This window comes from Etheostoma spectabile, chromosome 1, assembly GCF_008692095.1.
Source record: "Etheostoma spectabile isolate EspeVRDwgs_2016 chromosome 1, UIUC_Espe_1.0, whole genome shotgun sequence".
NCBI classification, from domain to species: Eukaryota; Metazoa; Chordata; class Actinopteri; order Perciformes; family Percidae; genus Etheostoma; species Etheostoma spectabile.
This window is the reverse complement of record NC_045733.1, coordinates 22,486,178-22,507,809: the sequence shown is the minus strand read 5'-3', so window position 1 is coordinate 22,507,809 and position 21,632 is coordinate 22,486,178. Positions and strand designations below refer to the sequence as shown.

The 21,632-nt window shown below is 40.4% G+C and overlaps 1 protein-coding gene across 1 annotated transcript in view; it reads right to left on the bottom strand.

Moving 5' to 3' along the window:
* Positions 1-21,632, bottom strand: part of LOC116692225 (neural-cadherin-like) — a 347,629-nt gene that overhangs the window by 208,299 nt on the left and 117,698 nt on the right. Inside the window, 1 exon segment of the mRNA XM_032520340.1 lies at positions 8,489-8,631. Within this exon segment, the coding sequence (XP_032376231.1) occupies positions 8,489-8,631 (143 nt within the window).

Here is a 21,632-nt window from a genome sequence, read left to right as displayed (position 1 = left end):
TAATCTAACTGGGTTTGTTGAGAGTTCATGGAATCCCCAGATAATCCACCAAACCACAAGGACACCAAGAAACCCTTTTTTTATATAAAATCAATACAAAATCATCATAAGACATTAGAAGCCAAAAGTTATTAGTATTTCAAATACACTCTTTGATATTAACTTCAAACTATGAATCAGATTTACAGTATATTTAAAATAGACAATACCGCATAGATATTGTTTATAGAAGTTTGCAAGCTGCCTATGGGGTCAAACACTCACTCAGTAGATATTAATAACCATGATGGAAACACTTCAGACTAAAAGATTTTAAAACCCCGGCCGATTTCAGTTAAATAGAAGTCAATTCAGCATGGCTATCATGTGAGGCATACGGTAGCCTTCCTCAAGGCTGCAACCCATTCTTTTGCATTTAAACCCTGACTCATGTTGTTAAGTCTGCTGTTTCTTTAATGTAGAACAGGCTTTAATTATGAACACTTATTAAATGCTGTTGCTGACTTTTATGGTTTGGCCAGCTCCATGTATTCAAGAGAAATCTCCCATCTGGACACCTTAACTCTGATAAAAAAGAAGAGGCAATTTGCTCATGCAAATGACAGTAGCCGGGATGGTTTGCTCCCAATTTCTCATTATCCAAACCAAAATAGGCTATTGTACGGTGCATGGCTGGGGGCTGATAGGGGTTGCATTGTAAAATGGGCTTACGAGAGGTCGTGATACAAAAAAAATATGAAAAAACTGAGGTAAAATGAGACTAAAATTAGAATTGTTTGCTATAGAAAGAGCAACCGACTTGGGTAAAAACAAACTAGTCACAAAAGATAAATAACTTAACTATCCATTTAAATGCAGATTATTTCAATACTGCAATTAATGTGAACATCAACTTATATTTATGAGCTAGTATTATGGACAGGAAGTGGTACAACAGCGGTTAAATATAGTTATTATTATTGTGGATTACATAACAGTGCTTGATAGATGCTCTCTGAATTAAAGGGTTGGTCCACCTAAATATTATGACTGACAGCCATGCTAATGGCTATGTGAGGCTGTAATGATTAGCTCAATGCTAATGTCAGCAAGCTAACATCACACACAGACAACACCATGATGCTGGAGGAGATTTACCTAGGTGAACAACATGGTAAACACAGTGTACAGCTGAGGCTGCTGGGAATGGCAATAGTTCTGCAGGGATTTGATCATGAACCAGTTAAGGGATCGCAATTCATCATGAAGGGGAAATAACTGTACCAAATTGTATAATAATCCATCCAATAGATGTTGAGATATCTCGCTTAAAACCACAAATGTCTATGTCATGGTGGCATGGCGTACAAGGTAGAGTTTGGGAATCGTAAATGCGAATTTATCTGACAACTAATGAGATATTTCAGTGGGTGGGTGTAATGCCACTAGCAGACTATATAATAAATCAAGGAATCACCAAAGTCATTCCGATTAATCATCTGGGGACCATGAATGTCTGCACCAATTTCATGGCAATCCATCCAACAGCTAGATATAGATCTTTCAGTATGAAACACAGCGGTGGATGAGGACAACTTACATTGCCATCCCTAGAGCCATGCACCTAACATGTACACCCTGACACAACGGAGGGAATCTACAGACCTCACAGTAAACACTGTACTGAAAGAAATATCCCTATGACAATGTGCTCTGTAGATTATCCAGAATAACAGAAGGCACTGTTTCAGGAAAGACACATTGTCGGTACATTGTAATGTGTTTTTTAACGCTTTGAGCACCACGAATGACATTCCATTCACCTCAAATGTGTGTTAGTTTGGGGACAGAATTTTGTTTGTCTCACTTTAAACCAATACTTTCTACAATAAGTGACAAAAACATGTTTTAATAATATTATAATTTAAAAAATAGTAGTTTAAGGGAATGGACCTTTTACATTATTAGTACTCGTACTGTGGTAGTAAAAGTAGCGCTAGTAATGGTAGCAGTAACGTAATAGGTAAAGTGATAGTAGCAGTCATAGTTTCATTTGGATTTCTAATATTAGAAAGCTCAACCCTAGAATCACAAGTTCGAATTTAAAAAACATGTATTTCCATACCAAAGACGCATTAAGAATGTAAGCACTCAACCAGCAGTCCCTCTGTCCACCCACGCTGCTCCAACAGCGTGGGGTAGTGCACTCATGCTTAATGAATTGAGACAGAAGGCCAGATAAATGTGACCAGTTCAGTAAAGGCAGCAGGCAAACAGAGAGAGGCTACTGGCTGCTTGCTATGTTGCATGTACAGGGAGCACCGGAGGCGCCCTGTAGTCCGATCCCTGCTTTGCTCTGACTCTGACTGGTTAGCATAAACATCTAATAGGGCCTAAAAGCCTTAGATGAGTGCAACACATGCTGGGTAAGTGGTTGAAAATGGGACATGGAAAAGGTTTTAGGACATTCCAAGAACAAAGCATACAGCGAGCGTCTGTTCTAATCTAAGAGATGTGTTCCTTTAGTATGGTTTATGGCTCTGTGTGTATGTGTCTCTCTATAGCTGTGTTGGGAAATAGTGCACTATATAGTGTTCGCCATTTCCACTACAAAATACCCACAATGCACAGATAATTTGAGTGTACATACAATGTACCATACATTTTACTCCCTTATAACACAATGCAACGCTGGCATGTTTTCCCGGAGGAGAAGAAGATGCAGACGTGAACTGAAAAGCAAAATTGGAGCCGGCTTGAATTTCTTTATAGTAGAAATGTAGCATGCAACATACTGTACAACCTTTTACTATTCTGCCGAGTGTTCGATTTGTTTAATGGACGTAGTGAGTGTCCAAAATCTGGTTTAGTCGTTCCTTTTACAGTTAATTATACTATTTAATAAACACTATATAGGATAATAGTAAGTGAGTGAATGAGGGAACAGTTTCAAACGCAGCTTAAGTTTGTCTCTGGGTGTATTTGCGAGATGTATGGATGGCATATGCATACATATTGTACACACACACACACACACACCACACACACACACACACACACTTATACAGTCTGTATATGTGTGTGAGCTTATATGTATGCCTATATACAGCTTATTTTTCAAGGTCTACAAGTGTGTGAGTGTTGCTACTGAAAGGGCCAGCACATATCATCGCTTATCAGAGATGGAGAAGATGTTTCCTCAGGGGTCAGTGAGCTGCCGTCACTTCACATGAAGACAGCCAGGAGGGAGGAAGTACAAAGATGAAGAAAGGAATGAGCGAGAGACAACACAGAGGACTGGGGACAAATCGGGGTGGGGGTGTGGGAGTAAAGGGACGGAGGGAGGAGTGCTTCCTCCAGTCAACATCATGCCGACTGGAGACTGGAGCTGGGAGAGAAAGAGGGAAAGGTTAAGAGAAGGGATGAAAGAAAGACTGACAAACAAAGAAGGAGTTTTAAAAAAGAGATGGAGGAGGACTAGTGAGGGAGCAAAAGATAGAATAACAATTTATTTGCCAGAAGAAACCAGGGAGCAGAATATGGGCAAAACAATGTGGGTTTGTTGCATAAAACAGGATCAGACACAGGTCAGAACATCAGACCAAACACAATAAAGGAGGTGAGCAGTTCAGGAGGAAAGTCTAAATAATGAAATAAAACAAGACAGCAGGACAACTAATGCTACCCCAACTAGGAGTCTTCCCTGAAAAAAACTCACCTACTTCCTCCTTTTCAAGGAAGTACCTTTTTTCCGTAGTGCCATAAATTGTTATGGTCCGGCTGGCTGTGAGTTTTTGTTTTATTTACTATTTTTCTATTTGAGTTTTCTGTTGGCCTGCCCTGTTTGTCCCTGCTGTTTTCTTTTTTCCACTATCCCTCCTGCTGAAGCCACCTGACCGTCCACACCTGAGTCTCATCCACAATCACCTGCTCCCGCCGCTCACACCTGCCCGCCAGGGCCAATCAACTATAGTATTTCAACCCATCTTCGCTTGATTGTTGCTCCAGTCAACCTGGTGAAACTCTTGTTGGACGTTTTATGTTGGACGTTTGTTTTCCGCCCCCAGAATCATCACCTCCACTCCTGTTTCCCGTCTCCGGTCAGCTGGCTTCTTCTCTTGGTCCCCCTCCCACGGCACCCTGCTTCAGCCTGTCTCCGTCTCCGCTCCCAGCTCCAGTGTCTTCCCCTCGGCTCCTCGCTCCTGGCTCTCCCACACTTCCCCCGACTATCCTCACTCTCGAGACTCCCCATGCTTCTCCGTCTCTGCGTCCCTGTCCCTGGCGTCTGCTTCCCCACTTCCCCTTTCCTCCCAGCTCAAATAAATCCTTTTATTTTTTGTGAGCCTTGCATTTGAGTCTTTCTGTTCTTAGCGTAACAAAAACTTAGCTAAAAAAAGAAATGATCAAAGTCTGTTTATTGGTGCCAGAATTTCCCCTCAGCTGTCAGTAAATACCTTCTCCCCTCAGAGGAGGGTAGCTGGTGTTTCTGTATTTATGGGTTTTAATAGGAAGAGCGTGATCATCATATTGACCGACCTGCTCCGATCCTAATGGGCACCTTAAATCTCAGAGAAACGCACTGTATTCTGGGGTGAGTTACAGTCAAATTAACATGGAGAGGGAGACTGGCAGGGCTGCTTCTGCCGGAAGGAAGGAAAACAATTGTCGGCCATTTAGGATGAGTTGGGAGGATGGTGGGGGAGCGAGCAATGAGGTGGGAGAAGGGGCAATAAATGATTTTCAGCAGTAGAAGAAAAAGAATGAGATGGTTTGGAGAGGGTGGGGAGAATCCAACATGCTCGCCTTCCATTATCGGAGTCATAAAATGGTTTTAATGACCAAATATTGGGCTCTATGAAACAAGATATTGGATCACATTACAAGCATTACACTTTGGCTCACACGGTCTGGTGCGGACACATTGTGTACTGCCTTTGTGTGAATCTGTGTTAGGCTCACTTCCCTCTGTGTGTCTGTACGTGTGGAATGTCAGTTGATTTCCCATAAATCCATCTACCACTACTGATGGTGTGCTTAATAAAGGCATGCATTGTGATAGTGACATAGAGGAAGGACAAAGCAGCACAAAAAAAGCAGCTTGGATTTGCGTTGCATATATATTGAGTGTTTTACCCAAGCGGCAAATTCCAGATCTGAAAATTGAAGCCAATGCGGAAGCTCCATAAACCTGCGATCTATCTCATTCCCAGTAGGCGGCGGCTCCACTGGCTCCAAAAAGAAGTCAGTTTCTATAGAAGTCTATGGGAAAATTGATGCTATACTTCATACTAAAACTAATACCAAAACTACTCAGTTGAATTTTTACTTCAGTCAGCATTTTCAAAATGATTCTCAATCACTAGTTATAAGTCTTCTTCAATACAGCATAATGTTCATTTAGCGACTTACGGTCCCATTCATTTTATAATAGAATATTCAGCAGTGGTATGGCTACAAGCAGACCTGTCAATCATGATATAGTACTTATTAGTACTGATACAGAAGAAACAATTACTCAATGAACAGAAAATTCATCTTCAACAACTTTGATAATTGGCTAAATGGATAACCCTGGTGATAGGTAATATTTTTCTTACCATCAACAAAAGACAAAGACAAAAAGTGCATCTTGCAAGATTTCGCCTTTGCTAGCCTGGCTCTCAACCCCGAACGTCCCTACTGAAATAATAAAGCTTGCAAAACAGCTCACAAATATTCTTTCTTCTTTTTTTTCTTTTTTCAAATGATAAACAACAGATGGGCACTGAAGCACTACCACTTTGGGCGGCTGTTCAGTGGGTAGAGCAGCGTGGCAGTCACTTATTGCAGGTTTGTCACATAGACTTAATGGTCAAGCATCTGTGAATGTAAGTAGGCTAGGTTATGTGTCACTTGGGGAAATTCATTTTCTCATTCTGTTTTGATTTTCGTTATTCCACACCACACACACACACACACACACACACACACACACACACCCCACACAACCACAACACATATATAAAATGGAAGTGACCGGAGAATTGGGACCAGAGACAGGGCAGAGACAGGGCAGCTGGGATGGAGATGGAGCCTATGTCCTTTCTGTGACCAGTGGCAATGCCATCTCCCCGTCCCTCGGTGCGTAGTTTGTCTGTGTGGGTGAATCCTGTTAGTGTGATTTGGTTTAGGGAGAAGTAGTCCAGCGGTTTGTGCCAGTGATGCAGAGGAAGTCCAGTTTGTTGTCACTGATGAATTCATTCAGGATGAGAGTTTTATTACTTAGCAATCGAGGTTAAGCAGGGCTACGTTCAGACGACGTTGTTTTGGGATTAGCTGGGAGGACTGGGGGAGGGGAGGAGGAGCAAAATGGCATGCTGTTAATTGCTGTGTTGACAAAATACAGTCTGACCGTAGTGAAGGGATTCATTTGGACAATAAGAGGTAGTATGTGAATAGGGAGCCAGGGCATTTGTTTGGAGGACGGGGTGATGACGTACGAGGCCACAGGGGGGAGCTGGTGAGGGTGATCGATCTAGGAGCTGCCATGGTGGGTGGGGAAGAAGAAGACTGCAAGGAAGTGGGGGCGTGTGGGGTAAATAGTTGTACAGCATGCTGTAGGTTGACTGCTAAAAACAAGCGACCTAGTCTGTTTGGGTGAACTCCAACAGGCCAATAAAAGGAGCGACGGTTCCAAAATAAATTAAAATTGTTACACAAACCAAAGTTGTAGAATGTTATCAATTATTGTAAATAGGTATTTTCAGACAAAGACAATGCAGAAAAATAAATCTGTCTAATAAGTCTGTTTCTGCTTCATCTTTCATAATCACTCCCCATTACAGCTAAAATGGCAGGATATATTAAACTAGGTCAGTACAGTAGGTAGTCATTGGTTTAGTTAATAAACCATTACTCAATCAAATGAAAAAAACATGAATAAAAATCCACAGTGAAAATAATATTTGTTGCATTATTCCCACTTCTCAGTATTACATACAACAAGATTTTCTATTCAATTGACACACACCCAGTATAGTTATCCTATGGATTAACAGATACAGATGTGGCTAATACAATCAATGTGGACTTAATGCCAATGCGCCATTGACATCCAGATACCATGCACATGGAATGATAAATACAAATGTGGCGGGCAAATCAGAAGAGATCAACCAACCGGACGGACAATTAACTTTGCTCTTAGACTGAACTTTTATCAAAGCTTGTCAGGAAGAAAGAAACTTAAAATGAAAAGTTGACTTTTAATGAGCGATGGCAGGCAAAAGGTTGGCCAATGTGACTTAATGCACATGAGAGCCAAACAATATAAAAGCAAGCCTTATTATCTGATAGCCGATGAAATCGAGTTATAAGCTACAACTCTCCTCCCTGCTCGATAAAACAACCGCCACTATCGGTGTAACAGAGGGAATTTTTCCTTGAAGTTTTGAGTAATTGAATTTGTAAAAGTCATTGTATTACCCTATAATAGGATGTGCAGATTCAGGGGGGTTGCAATTTACACAAGGTGTCAAACCACACACACACACACACACACACAACACACACACACACACACACACACACACACACACACACACACACCACACACACACACACACACACACACACACACACACACACACACACAGCATCATTACTGCAGTTTTCTATTTTCCCGCTTCTGGCATTGCTGCAACTGCCTTAGAGAGATGTCGAGATGTGTGACTGTAAACCTCAGATGATATTTTGTTACATAGCACTTGTGGAAACACTCCTCGTACTTTGGCTTATTATTCTAACGTCTCCATGACATGACCTGTAAGGTTTTAAATATCCTTGACAGAGCTTCTTGCAGAAAGAGGATGCCTGGTGAGGAATCCTCATCCACAGGATAGTGGATAAGGTGAATGACATAAAACTATACTATATGCACACTACATGGAGCATATTTTTAAGACTCTCTGAGGCACGCTTGACAAACTGCAGAGCTTTTACATTTATAGGGTGTACGCAAATATAGCAAGGAGGGCAGACAGCAAAGAACGGTGAAAATAACTGGAAAAAGCAATCTTTGTGGAGATTTCAGGGTTCATGCTCAATAATAACAGACCCCTGAACAGCCACAAGTTCTATTCTATTTTATTAACAGGACAAGATAAACAGAAGGAAGAATATGATTGTTAATTACATAAAAAAAAGAGAGAAAGAAGAGAGAAAGACGGGGCACTACTGGTTGTACCCCAAGGACGAAGACACATTCAGGTTATTTTTTTACATATTGTTTTGATTTGTTAGATTTTGCAGGAATCCTCTCAATAGGCTGTCCAATAATAGCCCATTCCCTTAAACCCCCTCAGCCATTTGTGCCTGGCATGCCCATAAAGATGACTGTGTACTGCCGTGCTTGCAATGTGGTGAGAATGTATTAAAAAACTCATAACCAACTAATTATAATAACAACTACAATCTATTAACACTTAGTAGAATGAGAACCAGATCAGAAATACAAGAGAAAAGGTCTAACCTTTTTGGCTGTCAATGATAAAGTTGCCCTCCTCGTTTCCCGTGGTGATCTTATACGTGATCCCGTCGCCGTCAGGGTCCTTCGCCAGCACAGTGGCAACAAGCGTGTTGGGGCCTGCGTCCTCTGAGACAAACGTCCGATATCTGATCAAACACATACAAATCAACAAAACACAATCAACACCTTGCCAGCACTTCTCAGCGGGAGGACACATGGCTGTAAAGGTGAAAATTAGACACATTCAACAGTGTTTTTTTTTCAACGTTTCAAATCAATTGCAGCTCATTCAACCAGTAGTCCAATAGTTCAGCACCTAGAACAAAGACGCTCATATGGAAACATGCTGCTTTACCCGAATAAAAATATTGATTGAGATGGATCATAAGTGTGTAAATCCATTAACAGACCAACCAAATGCACTTGTATCTTAGTGTCTCTATATATCATAACCTCATTAGTGTCATTTCTTGTTATTCCGTGGGTCTTTGCATTTGAATTTCAACTAGGGCAAACAGACATTGACAGGGCTGGCTTGATGTACTGTGAGGACAAAAATAAATGATTAGAAAGAACTCAAAACAAGAAGAAATACAAGCTAAAAAAACTTGGGGGTGTTTATTACTATTTATGTATTTTTATTATAGTTATCATTGCATTAAAGGCCTTCTGGATAAATCACACTGCATGTGCCTTAATCTACAGCCTACTGTAAAGAATCAACAATCACTTCCTTGGCCATGTTACCAGTATATTTCGTGCCATTTCTTCAGTCTGATATCTGGTGAATATAGCCAGTCATGACATTCTTTTCCATCAGCTGAGCGTTGGCTTGACCAGTGTTTGTGCTGTGCACTGTGAGCAAAGCGAATGTTCAATTGTTTACAACTGCAGCCACAAGAGGCCTAGTCTACATCCATAATGTTCCACTTCCGGGATTGCTCCGATGCCGCAGGAAATCCCGCATTCACCAATGTCCGTTACTTTCTGCTCCGATGGATTTCTGAGGACTATGGTTAACAGCTCCTCAGATCTCTGCAGGGTAAATCCAGACAGCTAGCTAGACTATCTGTACAATTGCTGTTGCACGACTAAAACAACTTTTAACGTACTCATCTTCCAACAAAACAAGTTCCTTCCCAGTGGCACCGTACAGAGTTTAGCCCGACCCAAGATGATTGTGATTGGATCAAAAATGGATTAAAAAACTATCTAATCTCGAAATGCTGTGTGGAGTAGCCAGACCCTCATTGGCAGCGCTGTGGAGGAAGGTCTGGCAAAGCGAGACTACAGTACAAGAGGCCTTACTGTGACTTTGTCATACGTTACGTTGTTGTGATCCCAGGTAGTGGTGGGCGGATTGATCCAAATATTGATACTATCGATACCAACGTTGGTATTGATATTGATCAATAACAGTGTAATGAGATTTGAGTTTTTCTCCAGTATACACCGCAGCGGTTCCATCAAAGAGGTGACTTGGTTGTCTGTGTCTGGGTCATGTCACATCGCAGAGCAGGGACACTTTGCTCCTCCTCCCCCTCTTGGGATTTGTTGTTGCACCGTCATGTAACTCAGCGGCGCCGGGCAAACAAACAAGCAAGCAGCCATGCTCGGCGGCCAGCTCCACACGCAAGAGCAGGACAGAGACGGAGCAGAAGAATGGCAGAGAGGAAGCACTGGGTGGCTGTAGTTTCAGTCTGAAAATTAAACAACGGCGAGTTGTATCATTTGTAAAAAGACTGTAAGATACAGCGGTAACACAATACATTTATACAAGGATTTAACTTAATAATCCAAATTTAATATCATAAAATACCTTTGGCTTAAAGCCATGAAACTTAATCCATCTTAATTATTAAAAAGTATCGGTTTCATATCAGCAATATCGGCTCTGTACATACGTGGTATTGGATCAATACCATATATATTGGGGGTGGGAGTAGCTCAGTCCGTAGGAGTTGGGTTGGGAACCAGAGCGTTAGTTCACCTCCTGGGCACTGCCAGGGCTCTTGAGCAAGGCACTGAACCCCCAACTGCTCTGGGTGCCTTTCCATGGGCAGCCCCCCCCCCTCCACTCTGACATCTCCCCATTACTGCATGTATAGGTACTGAGCATGTGTGTGTAGATCAGGCCTGTGTGTAATGTGTGTAATAACAAAGTGTAAATTGTAATTTCCCCTTGAGGGATTAATAAACTATACATTATTATTATTACATTATTATTATATTGCAGTATCACAGGTACTCATCCCAGGTTCACAATACAGAAAACGTTTGGAACTGGTTCCCAAAACAGAGAACAGACTACCAGAGGTGCACTTCATGTTAAATGTCAGCTGTTTATTCAGATTTATCTTTTTCAAACACAGCATTGCTGGTCTCATGCTCCACCAGCTAGCCGTTGCTTTCACCGTGTCGATCAGTCCCCGAACAGTTGTAAAACTACAAACCAGCAGAGGTGTAGCGTATAGAACTACCGCAGGGCAAGATTGTAAATAACCTACTGAATTCACTTTTAGATACCATTCCATACCTCCTATGTACACATAGTAGTAGACATCGGACCACCCACACCACCATCACACGCTCCACCCTAGAGTACCTGTAATCTAACACATTTCAAAGTGACAGAGTGTGACTGTGATGTAGGCTGTTGGTTGTGTTTACACCAGTAAACAGGAGTAGTTCTTGGATGTGTCAGTGTGTTGGGGGTGACGCACAGTCCGGAGAGAATTGGGTTGGGATCAAGAAGATTGCTGGTACAAGTCCCTGTATGGACCAAAAGTACGGAGCTGAAGAGATGCCACTTCACCTCGTGGACTCTGCCAGGTGCCCTAGAGCAAGGCATCATACCCCCTTAACTTGGGATCTCGAAACAGTGTAAATTATCACTATCCTGCAGGACATTCATTAAGGCTAAACCCTAATCAAATTTTAAGGGTGTGTTTGTCTGTTACTGGCTTCTAAATCAGTGGACAAGGGAAAGAGTGCATCATGACATCAGCTTAGACAGCGATGCTTTTACAATTCTGCTTAAAGACCAAGGTCCGAACCAACGTTCATGTATAATTACATTGTATACATTTGATCCTGTTCTTTTTGGTTTGATTTTGCTAGCGCACTAAAGCACTTTCCATGACGTACCTACGGCGTGTTGTCACCACTTCCGTGTGTTGCGTCTCCCTTTGATTGGTGAGTAGACGGCGTGCGTCTGATGTTGGCGTGTTGCCATTTTGGCATTTATTGACTGGTAGTCTTTTCCGTATGAATGAAAATGAATAAACAAATGAATGATCAAATCCCTATTGCGTTATTATGGTATTATGGTATCGGACCGAGATTTGATCTTTTGATCTGCTCTGAAAAGTGACGCTTTTCAGAGCAACCTAACCAGAATGTCAGAGACACAGCACTCATTTAGTCTATCAATGTGGTATGCTTAAATAGACTGATATAAAGAGAACATATGCTTTCCCGTTAGAATAGTATGCACGTGCAAGGTAAGGACTTGCAAACAAGGTTTTTTGGTATGATGTGTACACAAATGTGTGTATTTGATGAAACGTATCAGCCCATGCCTACCAAACTGAGCTCAGAGTCTTGCTCTGAAATTCCCCTTCAGTTTTGTCTTTGCATCTTTTAGAAGAACTTTGAACCTCAGCTTTGAACTCTCTGTTGGCCCTACACATAATCAAATGTTCTTGAAAGGCTGGCCTTTCTACCTTAAGGTTCACACTCTTTCCATTCTTTGGACACGTGTCAGCTGCCCTTATGGTAATAGAAGATATCACCGCAGAATACAACATACCAGCCTTTCTGGGCCCTTAGGTAAACATAGACAAGTTCCTTTGCATTACAATTTAGACATTTTAACTAATATAACTACCAATGTTGAATGGCTGACGATCAACACCTGTTGTGTGTTCACACCATGATTGATGTAAAGCGATGACTCTAAAAGCAATTATTCAAAAACAACCAACCAACGTTGTCTGTGCATGTGTGTGCGTGTGTTTGTGTGTGTGGGGGTGTGTGAGTGTGCGTGTTCTTTTTGCATATTGAACTTACAGCTGAGGCTAACAGAAGCACTCACTCTCTTATGTTGTTTATCAATGACTCATTACCTGCCCACGTGTGCCTGTACGTTCACAATGCAGTTGCAGTCACTCCAGTAACTAGTCCAGTCCAGTAACTAGTGCCCTAGTGACGTGGCCTATTTATTTTTCACTGAAAACAAGGCGCTCTCATTAGGGGTTGAACACTGTGATCATGTTCTGTCACTGCCGTCTTTCTTCCTCAGCAACTGTTGGACTAGTTTTGTCTGGGAAGATCAGCGATGTGCCACTCGCTTGCTCTCTTTGTAAAGTGTTGTTGCAGCATTTGAGTAATTTCAGTTCACACTCTGCAAGCCGCGCACTTCCCTGCAGATCAATACACAAGTCAGCCAGGGGAAGATGCTGTGCTGTGTTTCTTTATTATGTAGTTTCTCTGAGAGTACATGGGTCCCATTGATCAAACGGCTTACACTTAAGGAAGTTATTTGAAAGATCATTAGATAATTGCTTGTATTTATCTCACCTGAAAGCCAGAAAGAACTCCTTGTGCATTTCTGCCTTCAAATTGATGGCAAAATACAGATGCTGGCTGTGCAGTTGAATTTAAGCACAACTCTTTCACACGGGCTACTAAGACTCTTTTGTCCTGACTAGCCGAATTAACTCTACTTCTTCATCACAGATGCAGACAGAGTACTCGTTATGGATTTAAATGGAGTTGGCTAACAATTAGGCTTATGGCTACAAGCAGCCAGAGATGTCTGCAAGACAATACACATTTTGACATACTGAAAATGTTAATTGTGTATGCCAGTGATCAAACAATTAGTTGATTAATAAAGTATTCAAAACAGCACAGTATAACTGTTCATTTAAGTTATATATCAAGCAGAAATGTTAAACATTTCCAGTATCTCAAATGTGAGGATTTACTACTTTTCTGTTTTTTTATAGTGTAAATTGAGAAACAGTTTGGGGAAAAACAAGTTATCTGGGGATACCATCTTGGGCTCTGGGAAAATGTGATCAGCACCTTAAATTTCTTATCTGATATTTTGAAGTCTAAACAATCGAAGAACAAAAAAGAGACATTGATATTGGAAATGACTGATTTTGCAACTGGTATTTGATTTTTGGCCTTGAAGACTTCACACTTGACAAACTCATTCCACCACATGGTCCATGTGGCAGCTGTTCTGGAACTTCTGATCAAATCACACTATCTTGGCAACTGGGCAAACTATCTGCTGTGTGATCCAAAGCTCCAGAACAGCTGCTAAATAGACCTTGCGGTGAAATTGTTTGGTGAGAAGCAATTGTTAGTTGGAGTCCTAATATAAGATAATCTGTTCAATTTACTTGCACATACGCTGGCACTGCTACAACCAACATTTCCACATCTGCGTTGCCACAGGGATCCACAAGACCTCTATTTATTCATCGGCTCTTGTCCACGCACGACCCAAATGTGTGATCGTACGGACTGTGCGTGCTGATTTCATGTTAATACAAGCAAATACGAATAAAAAGTAAGAAAACTGAGACATAAGACTAAGACAAGACTAAATTATGTCCATTTAATAATGAGAATGCAGAGCTGAGCATGAAAATGACAGGTAAAGAAGACAAATGCATAAAACATAAAAGCACAACTATATGTAAATTGATGGCAATTTCATTCAAAATATTAAGCCAAACGTGACGTAAAATTCACAAGTACTGTACATACCAAATAGATAATGGTGCTATGGTAGGCATATCAAGGTTAATCCTACTTGACACTTACAGCAACCTAACTTCAACAAATACCCTCTCTAATGCTTTCAAGCAGATGCTTGTAGGCTTTGTGCATGAAGGGCAGCCTATGTGAGTGTCTGAGAGAGAAGAGAGAGAGAGAGAGAGAGAGAGAGAGAGAGAGAGAGAGAGAGAGAGAGAGAGAGAGAGAGAGAGAGAGAGAGAGAGAGAGAGAGAGAGAGAGATCAGGACAGATCACTGAGAGCAAGCACAACGCCCAGCAATCAAGCAGCAGTGAGTTGGCTTCTGCAATCACATTTGGGCTCTACCACAACTCTAATTTTGCCGGATCAATGCTGCAATCAATTGCAAACCGCCTCAGACAAACGCCACCACACACTAATTACTTGTTAACCTTTTTGTTTTACTTTTTTTGTTTTAGTTTGTTTTCATTCTGTTGATCCGGGGAGAAAAACAATAGATGCGTCCCTTAGTCCGGGGCCTAATGTCATTTGTAAAAAAAATGAATGAGTGAATTTAATTATTTAGTTCATTTAGTTTATCCAGATAAGGCAGATATGGAGAATGGAAAAAAGAGAGGGGGTAATTGAGTGTGTGTGTGTGTGGTGTGTGTGTGTGTGTGTTGTGTGTGTGTGTGTGTGTGTGTGTGTGTGTGTGGTTGTGTGTGTGTGTGTGGTGTGTGTGTGTGTTTGGGGTCAGGACGGTCAGCGGATCTATTCAACTGCTGCTCACTGATTTTTTTATTTATTTGCTGGAATGCCTCCTGTCTGATTCCGTGTTAATGACTTCTTACAATGCTCTGCTTCCGTTTGCTTGTTGAATTGCAGGGGTGGATGTGGGGCCGATGATAAGAAGCTGAAATAACTGCAATATAAGCACTAAATCAGCAGTGTTTGCTATAGCAACGTAATAGGTGAGGCCTCTGACATTTTAAATATCAATACAGAGTGCATGTGGTGTAATTAAGAAAGTTGCAAGAGACTGTTTGACGTAGTATGCCTTTATTTGTTTTATTTTGTAATTCGGATTTTCTGTGGGCCTTTCCTGTTGTGCTGCAGTTGCTGTCATTTGGAAGAAGTAGTTAACGCAATCTTTACCCATCCATCTGTGGTTAGTTCCTGTGGCATCGCCAGTGAGTGTATATTTAATTTAATATATATATATATATATATATTTTAAATAATAAAATAATTCTTTGTTTGTGCTGAATGTTATTTGTTACTTACTTGTGTCTTAATTAACCCTTGTGTTGTCTTCCCGTCAAAATTGAATATCACTTTTTTTTACGCTTTTTATCAACTTTTTCTAACGTTTTGGTCCCTTTCAACATTTTTTTTGACGTTTTCAAGGCTACGTAACACTAACTTATTAACTTTAGTTTTACAGTTATTTTTGGTATTTATGGTGAATAAACCTCTTATAGGAAATTATACCTAATGTTTGAGTTAGAAAAGCAGAAATTAGGAATTATTGAGACTAAAATTAAAGGAATGGATGTTGATGATAATCACAGACTGGAGTATGTCAACTTTTACTCAATACTATTTCAGAACACTTCAATTTTTTTTCAAATGCTATAAAGTTGAGTAAGACACCCCAAAATTAATGAAAGTAGAGATTTGTACTTGCCAAAGAGCGTTGTGTGGCGTCAAGCATGATATTTTGGGTAATTACAATTTGGTAGTTAAAAAGAACAATGATATAGGAAAAGGGGTCAATTTGACTTGAGGACAACATGAGGGTTAAGACATCTTGAAGGTGCAACTTGTAAAGGGGAAATAAAGACTTTATTTATTACTTAATGGTAATACACACGTTTGTTATTTCAGTTTTATCTTTTCTTCCTTAAAATGACCTGCCAAGTACAACACACCGTCTGTTCATTGGAGTTTTTTTGCCGTTTCCTGTCAGATGAGAACAGTACAGTGTATCAACGGACTGTTTTCTGTTCTTCTAGTGCCAACTTTAAGATGCCGACAGTATCTTAAAGTCTTGACAGCTTTCCTTGTGAAATGTTAGTGTTTGACTTTTGTGAAGCTTCACATAAAATGGGATCGCCAAATCAAGTGCTGTTATAAGACATTGTTTTTCTCAGTTGAAGGAGGTTTAGGGCTGTGCATTTTGCAAAACTACTAATATTTTGTACATGCGTCCTTTGGCGTTGTGCAAAAGAATTGATTCTTATTGAAATCGCGATTCAAGCTCTACACATTCAAAATTGATTCAAAGAATTCCAAAAATCAATATAGATATGTATCTATATTTCTTTTTACTTTATTTGCATGTCTACTGCAATCACATTATAGATACGTTTATGATCCCCCCAAGGGGAAATTCAAGGTCCCAGTAGCTTACAGACATCACACACAACATACACATACATCATTAACAGGATGTTAATATAACAAATAAACAAGTCCACATGAATGATATGGATATGAAAATGTATATACAAACATATACATACATAAAACATAACTACATTTACATACTGTGAATTGTTTTTTTTTTCCGAATCGAGAATTGTTTTTGAATCCAAAAAAAAAAAATCGATATTGAATCGAATCGTGAGCCTAAAAATCTGAATCAAATCAAGACATTTTCTGAATCGTACACCCCTTGTGTATTTCATTATTGAGAATGTTAAATGGATATACTGCTTTTGTTTTTTTGTTCCACATGACCTTAACTGCATGAAACCCTTATCCTTGTTCTATACTAGGGCTGTGAATTGTTCAAAAATATTCGATAGCAGTAACAATACCAAGACCGTGCCTTTATACCGGTTTCTAAACAATACTTTTTCAGTAACAACTGTATAAAAAAAATAAAAAAATTACAACGTACACATTACGTACACAAATGTATTTATTTTGCAGCTTCTACTACGTGAGCCCCATCTTTGTGCGTAAACTTGATTTTTTGTCCCTGCGGGCCTCTACGATGTGTAACGTTAGACAGCCAAACAGCAGCATTACTAGACCTCAGTAGAAGCATGCTGCATGTGTACTGGCTCACTGACTCTGATGAATTTGTTCCTTAAGTAATGTAGCTCAGCGTAAATTCTTTCAGGAAGACCTAACGTTTTATTGGTGCACTGCTAATCAGTTCAGCTGTTATCTTGATAAATATACTTTTTTGCCGTGTATAACTGTCACATATATAACTAGTCTCTCTTGATTGAAATATAGCTCAGCATTCTTTTAGAAAGACCTAATTTAATTAATGCTCTCTTCCTAAATGGAATCAGCTGTTGGAGGCGTTCACCTTCCTGCTTAACCAATCCGAATCGTACACAAATTGCAAGGGCCAATCACAGAGTCACAACCCTGCTTTAAAAAAATCTCTTTCTCCCTTTGCTATCAGTTGTTGTTGCAGGCAAAGAGTGCAACCCTCCACCCCCCACTTCCACCTCCAGTCATCTACTCCAGTTGACCGGTTTCGGAGCCTCCGTCGGTCTGGTCTTTGGGCTACTTTGTCCCCACCACCGGTGTCTAGATTCCATCGGGGGGGTCGTGATGGTTCTCTACCCCTATATAGATATGCAAAATATTCGTAGAGCGATGTCTAATCTATCTAATCGCCAAAGACTTTGTACATTTTATTGAGTTGTACAATAAACCTCATTTGCATATCTGCAAACATGTCTCTCCTGATTGAACTGAAATTAGGTATTGAATGATGTGGCATTTTTTGATACTTGATATTTTGGAGGTTGGTGCCTATACAATATTGAAATCTGTATCCTGCCCTAGTCGTTGCTCATATTATCTCTATACACGGAATCTAAAAAAAAAAATCAGCCAATGGGAAATAGAACTTCAAAAAGAGAAATCTGATTTGGAGAAAAAAACTCTTCCAGAACAATACCAGGTAAGACCCAGCACCACTTTTCCTCCCCTTTCCTACACTGTGGGGCAAAAACATCTGAATATCATGTCTATTGCTTCACACCCATTTACAAACTCCGGCAACTGACAGCTAACCCCTCCCCCAAATCATGACTGTCCAATCATAGCTTAGCACATGTAACTAGACACAAGAGGCTTGTCAAGCTTCAGATGTTTCCACATGGCACGGCCATGTGCATGGGGTGTGAGTGTGAGTGATACTTTGGAGAGTTGTCTTTTTTTTGCCTTTCCACAGCCAAAATTCCAAGAGTATACGTTTATCTGTTCTTTTTATCTGCTCTGCTCTTAGAGAGAAATAACAGTCTATATTATGTTCTTAAAATAATGTAATTCTAGCACTATCCTGCAATACAAGCAGATTTCTGTTCCTTTATTTCCATGTCTCCAACATGGCTCATCAACCGACTTTTTACCTGGAGAAACTTCAACTTTAGTCTGTTTTGCATCATGACATGGGACTGAATGGTCATAAGTGGTTGTGGCTATCAGACACATATCTTAGACCCTTTGGATTCTGATGTTCATGAGTCAAGTGAAGCCTGCATTTCCAACTCAGAGAGCTGCAGTTAATTAGTGAGCCAGCAGCAGCAGCTGATAAGATCTGCCAGTGACGGTTTTCATTTCAGCCGGCAAACTGATTGCCGACAACTTAAAATGAGAAGGCTGCTTTTGTCTGCTTCTGTCTTAAATCAAGGACTTTCTGCCACAGTTGTCATTACAAACTGCACATGTACAGTCAGTGCGAGATTGGAAAGCCTGAGAACAAGAGTAGCAACAATAATCTCTGTTTCTCCTGTCTGCTTTTCTCAAACACCTGAAATCAATTCCACCTGTCTGTGTGCATGTTTAAATGAGTGCCTTCACTGTTCATTATGGGTAAAAAGAAACTGTTTCAAATCACTGGAATCATGATAAACAAAATACAACGTATACATGTTAGTTGTAGACACGCATGCAAACAGTGGAGAAAGGTTCCTAGGGTGGTTTCTGTGGCAACAGGCAGGTGATGGAAGGTACAGTAATAAGATCCTGATAGCAAAGTGACAGCACATAGATGAAAGGCGGCTATTCTGTCACTCACCAGGAAGTGGGAGCCATGCAGTGAAGAGGTAGATCTAAGAGTTAGAGTGTAGAATGCACGCGGAAAAAAAATATAACTACTCTTTTTTTCCATGTACGTGTGCCTCCTTCCTTCCTTTATTTCTTTCTCGCACTGATGTCCAATAACACACATTAATACCACAGCTAGTTTCCAAAATATTGCAATAAGACCCACGTCAAAATAACACTGTTCAGTAGGAGTTTTTGTCTTGCAGCTAGCATTCACTCTGAACTGGCAAAACACAAAGAATTTCTGACTAGATAATGATACATTTAATAACCTCCTTCTCTCTATTCCTCTCTGTCCATCACATGCATTGACATGTGCAAGGGCACAAATCATGTGATGGCTGGATAAGAGTGGGGCAGTCATCACAGGTCGCCGCTTTGAACAACAACAACACATACTTGGTCTCACTGTGCTTTACGCTGGGTTTTCACAAGCAGCTTCAATAACAGCAGTGGAGCGGTTCAATTCCTTCCCTATGACAACAGCCTGAAGACAGTGGGTGCCCGGAGGTCTGCCCGTCTCCAAAGTTGGCTGTTGCAGAGCGGTAGTAGAGATTTACAGGCAAAACTGCCTAACTGCCTGTTAGAACGTGAACGTATGAAAATAGGTTTTGTGTAATTTTTTCAACGCCGCCGCTCTCAGACCCATCTGCAGCCTGCAGTACAGTGCGGCTGCTGGGTACCATGAATCTCTCTCTTTTTTAAGTTGAAGCCCACATGAAAACCCAAGTTTACTTTTAATGATATGAAAAAGAGATAAGTTCTCCCCTCGTCTTAAAGTGGTCATAAATCGATCCAAGAGCAGCCTACAGAAAAGTCAGTTTGCACAAAATCATCTGAAGTGTTTGATGGTTATTTATTTGTGCTTGAGAACATACTCAGTGCAAAACAATCATAAAAAAAAGATTTATTTCTCTCTCAAATCTACTATACAATTACAAATTCAAGTAGCTACAAAACATTAGTTCTGCTGGTATACAGATGGACTGGAATGTGTGTGATGTTGGATGTTTTTCTGTATTTGACGTGTAAAGCCCCACCCATTTCTAACATTTACTATCAGATTATTATGCTCATTTTCAGGTTCATAATTGTACTTGGTCTGGAGGGAAGCTCCTCTGTGTGCGCTGTAAAAAATAATAATTTTATTTTACTTATTTAACTGTTAAGTTCAAAGACGGTGTTTGGAAAGGGGAATCCACATGTTTGCATATGTTTATTACAGTAAATAATACTGTAACTACCAAGTGTGGTAAAGCCACATATTTGTCATTTGAATGTTTCCACCAGGCTTGGTCAGCGCTCATTACACTACTGGGATTGAAGTACTTAGATAAAAGATGTCATTCATATAAATTCATGCATCCCCTAATTTCATCATCACATGCAGGCCTGGCCTCCAGTAAACAACAGTTTGTTTAATCTATCTAATCTTGTGTTGTTCATACTATACAATGATTTATAGCTTGTCTTTGTCGAATAATACAGAAGACAAAAAGCTTAATTTGTAGATTATTTTCCAAAACCGTTCATCCCTATAAGCAAGCATTTTAACGTGTTACAAAGTGACACACGTTTGTCACGGAAGTAAAGGCTGGACTACAATAGAGCAGTTTGTGAACAGTGTTTCCAAAGTCCCTTGGGGGGGGGGGGGGACTTTGGGCTTTTTCACTTTGGAAACCTATAACGTAAACAAAAAAGATATATAACACAATAAAGGAAAGGGGGAAAGCCAAATTCCATTATATAAGCACTTTATTGCCAATTGTTTTGTTTGTTATTATAATAATTATCATGACTGGGGATATACCAATGTTGACTGGCTTGGTATGAATTTCCAAAAACAAGGTCAGGCAACCCTGGTCAGCGGTGTGAAAGAGGTAAGTGATGAATCATAGATTGTCCAGTATGGTTTATGTGGCAGCTCCAGTCGAGTATTGAGGCAAACAGAAGAAAATCTGACTGATTATTCTGTTGTATTTGACACTAAATCCATACAACACAAAACACACACAAACACACACTAATCCCCTCCCACTATAACAACATAAATGCATGCATATCAGATGCATGATGCATGAATGCACTTCATAACTACATCCCTTTGTCCATTCCAACACTCCACTTTTGCTTGGACCTTATTACTGAATACACACATACTCATGCTCAGGAACAAGCACACACACACACAGTGCCTCCTGAGGGTGCTGGTAGGTATGGCTGAATGACCCTGCCTCACCAATCTGCCCAGCTTTCTGCCAGAAAATCAACCAATTAAAAGATGCAGGCACCACAGCAGCACTGGGGAGGGGG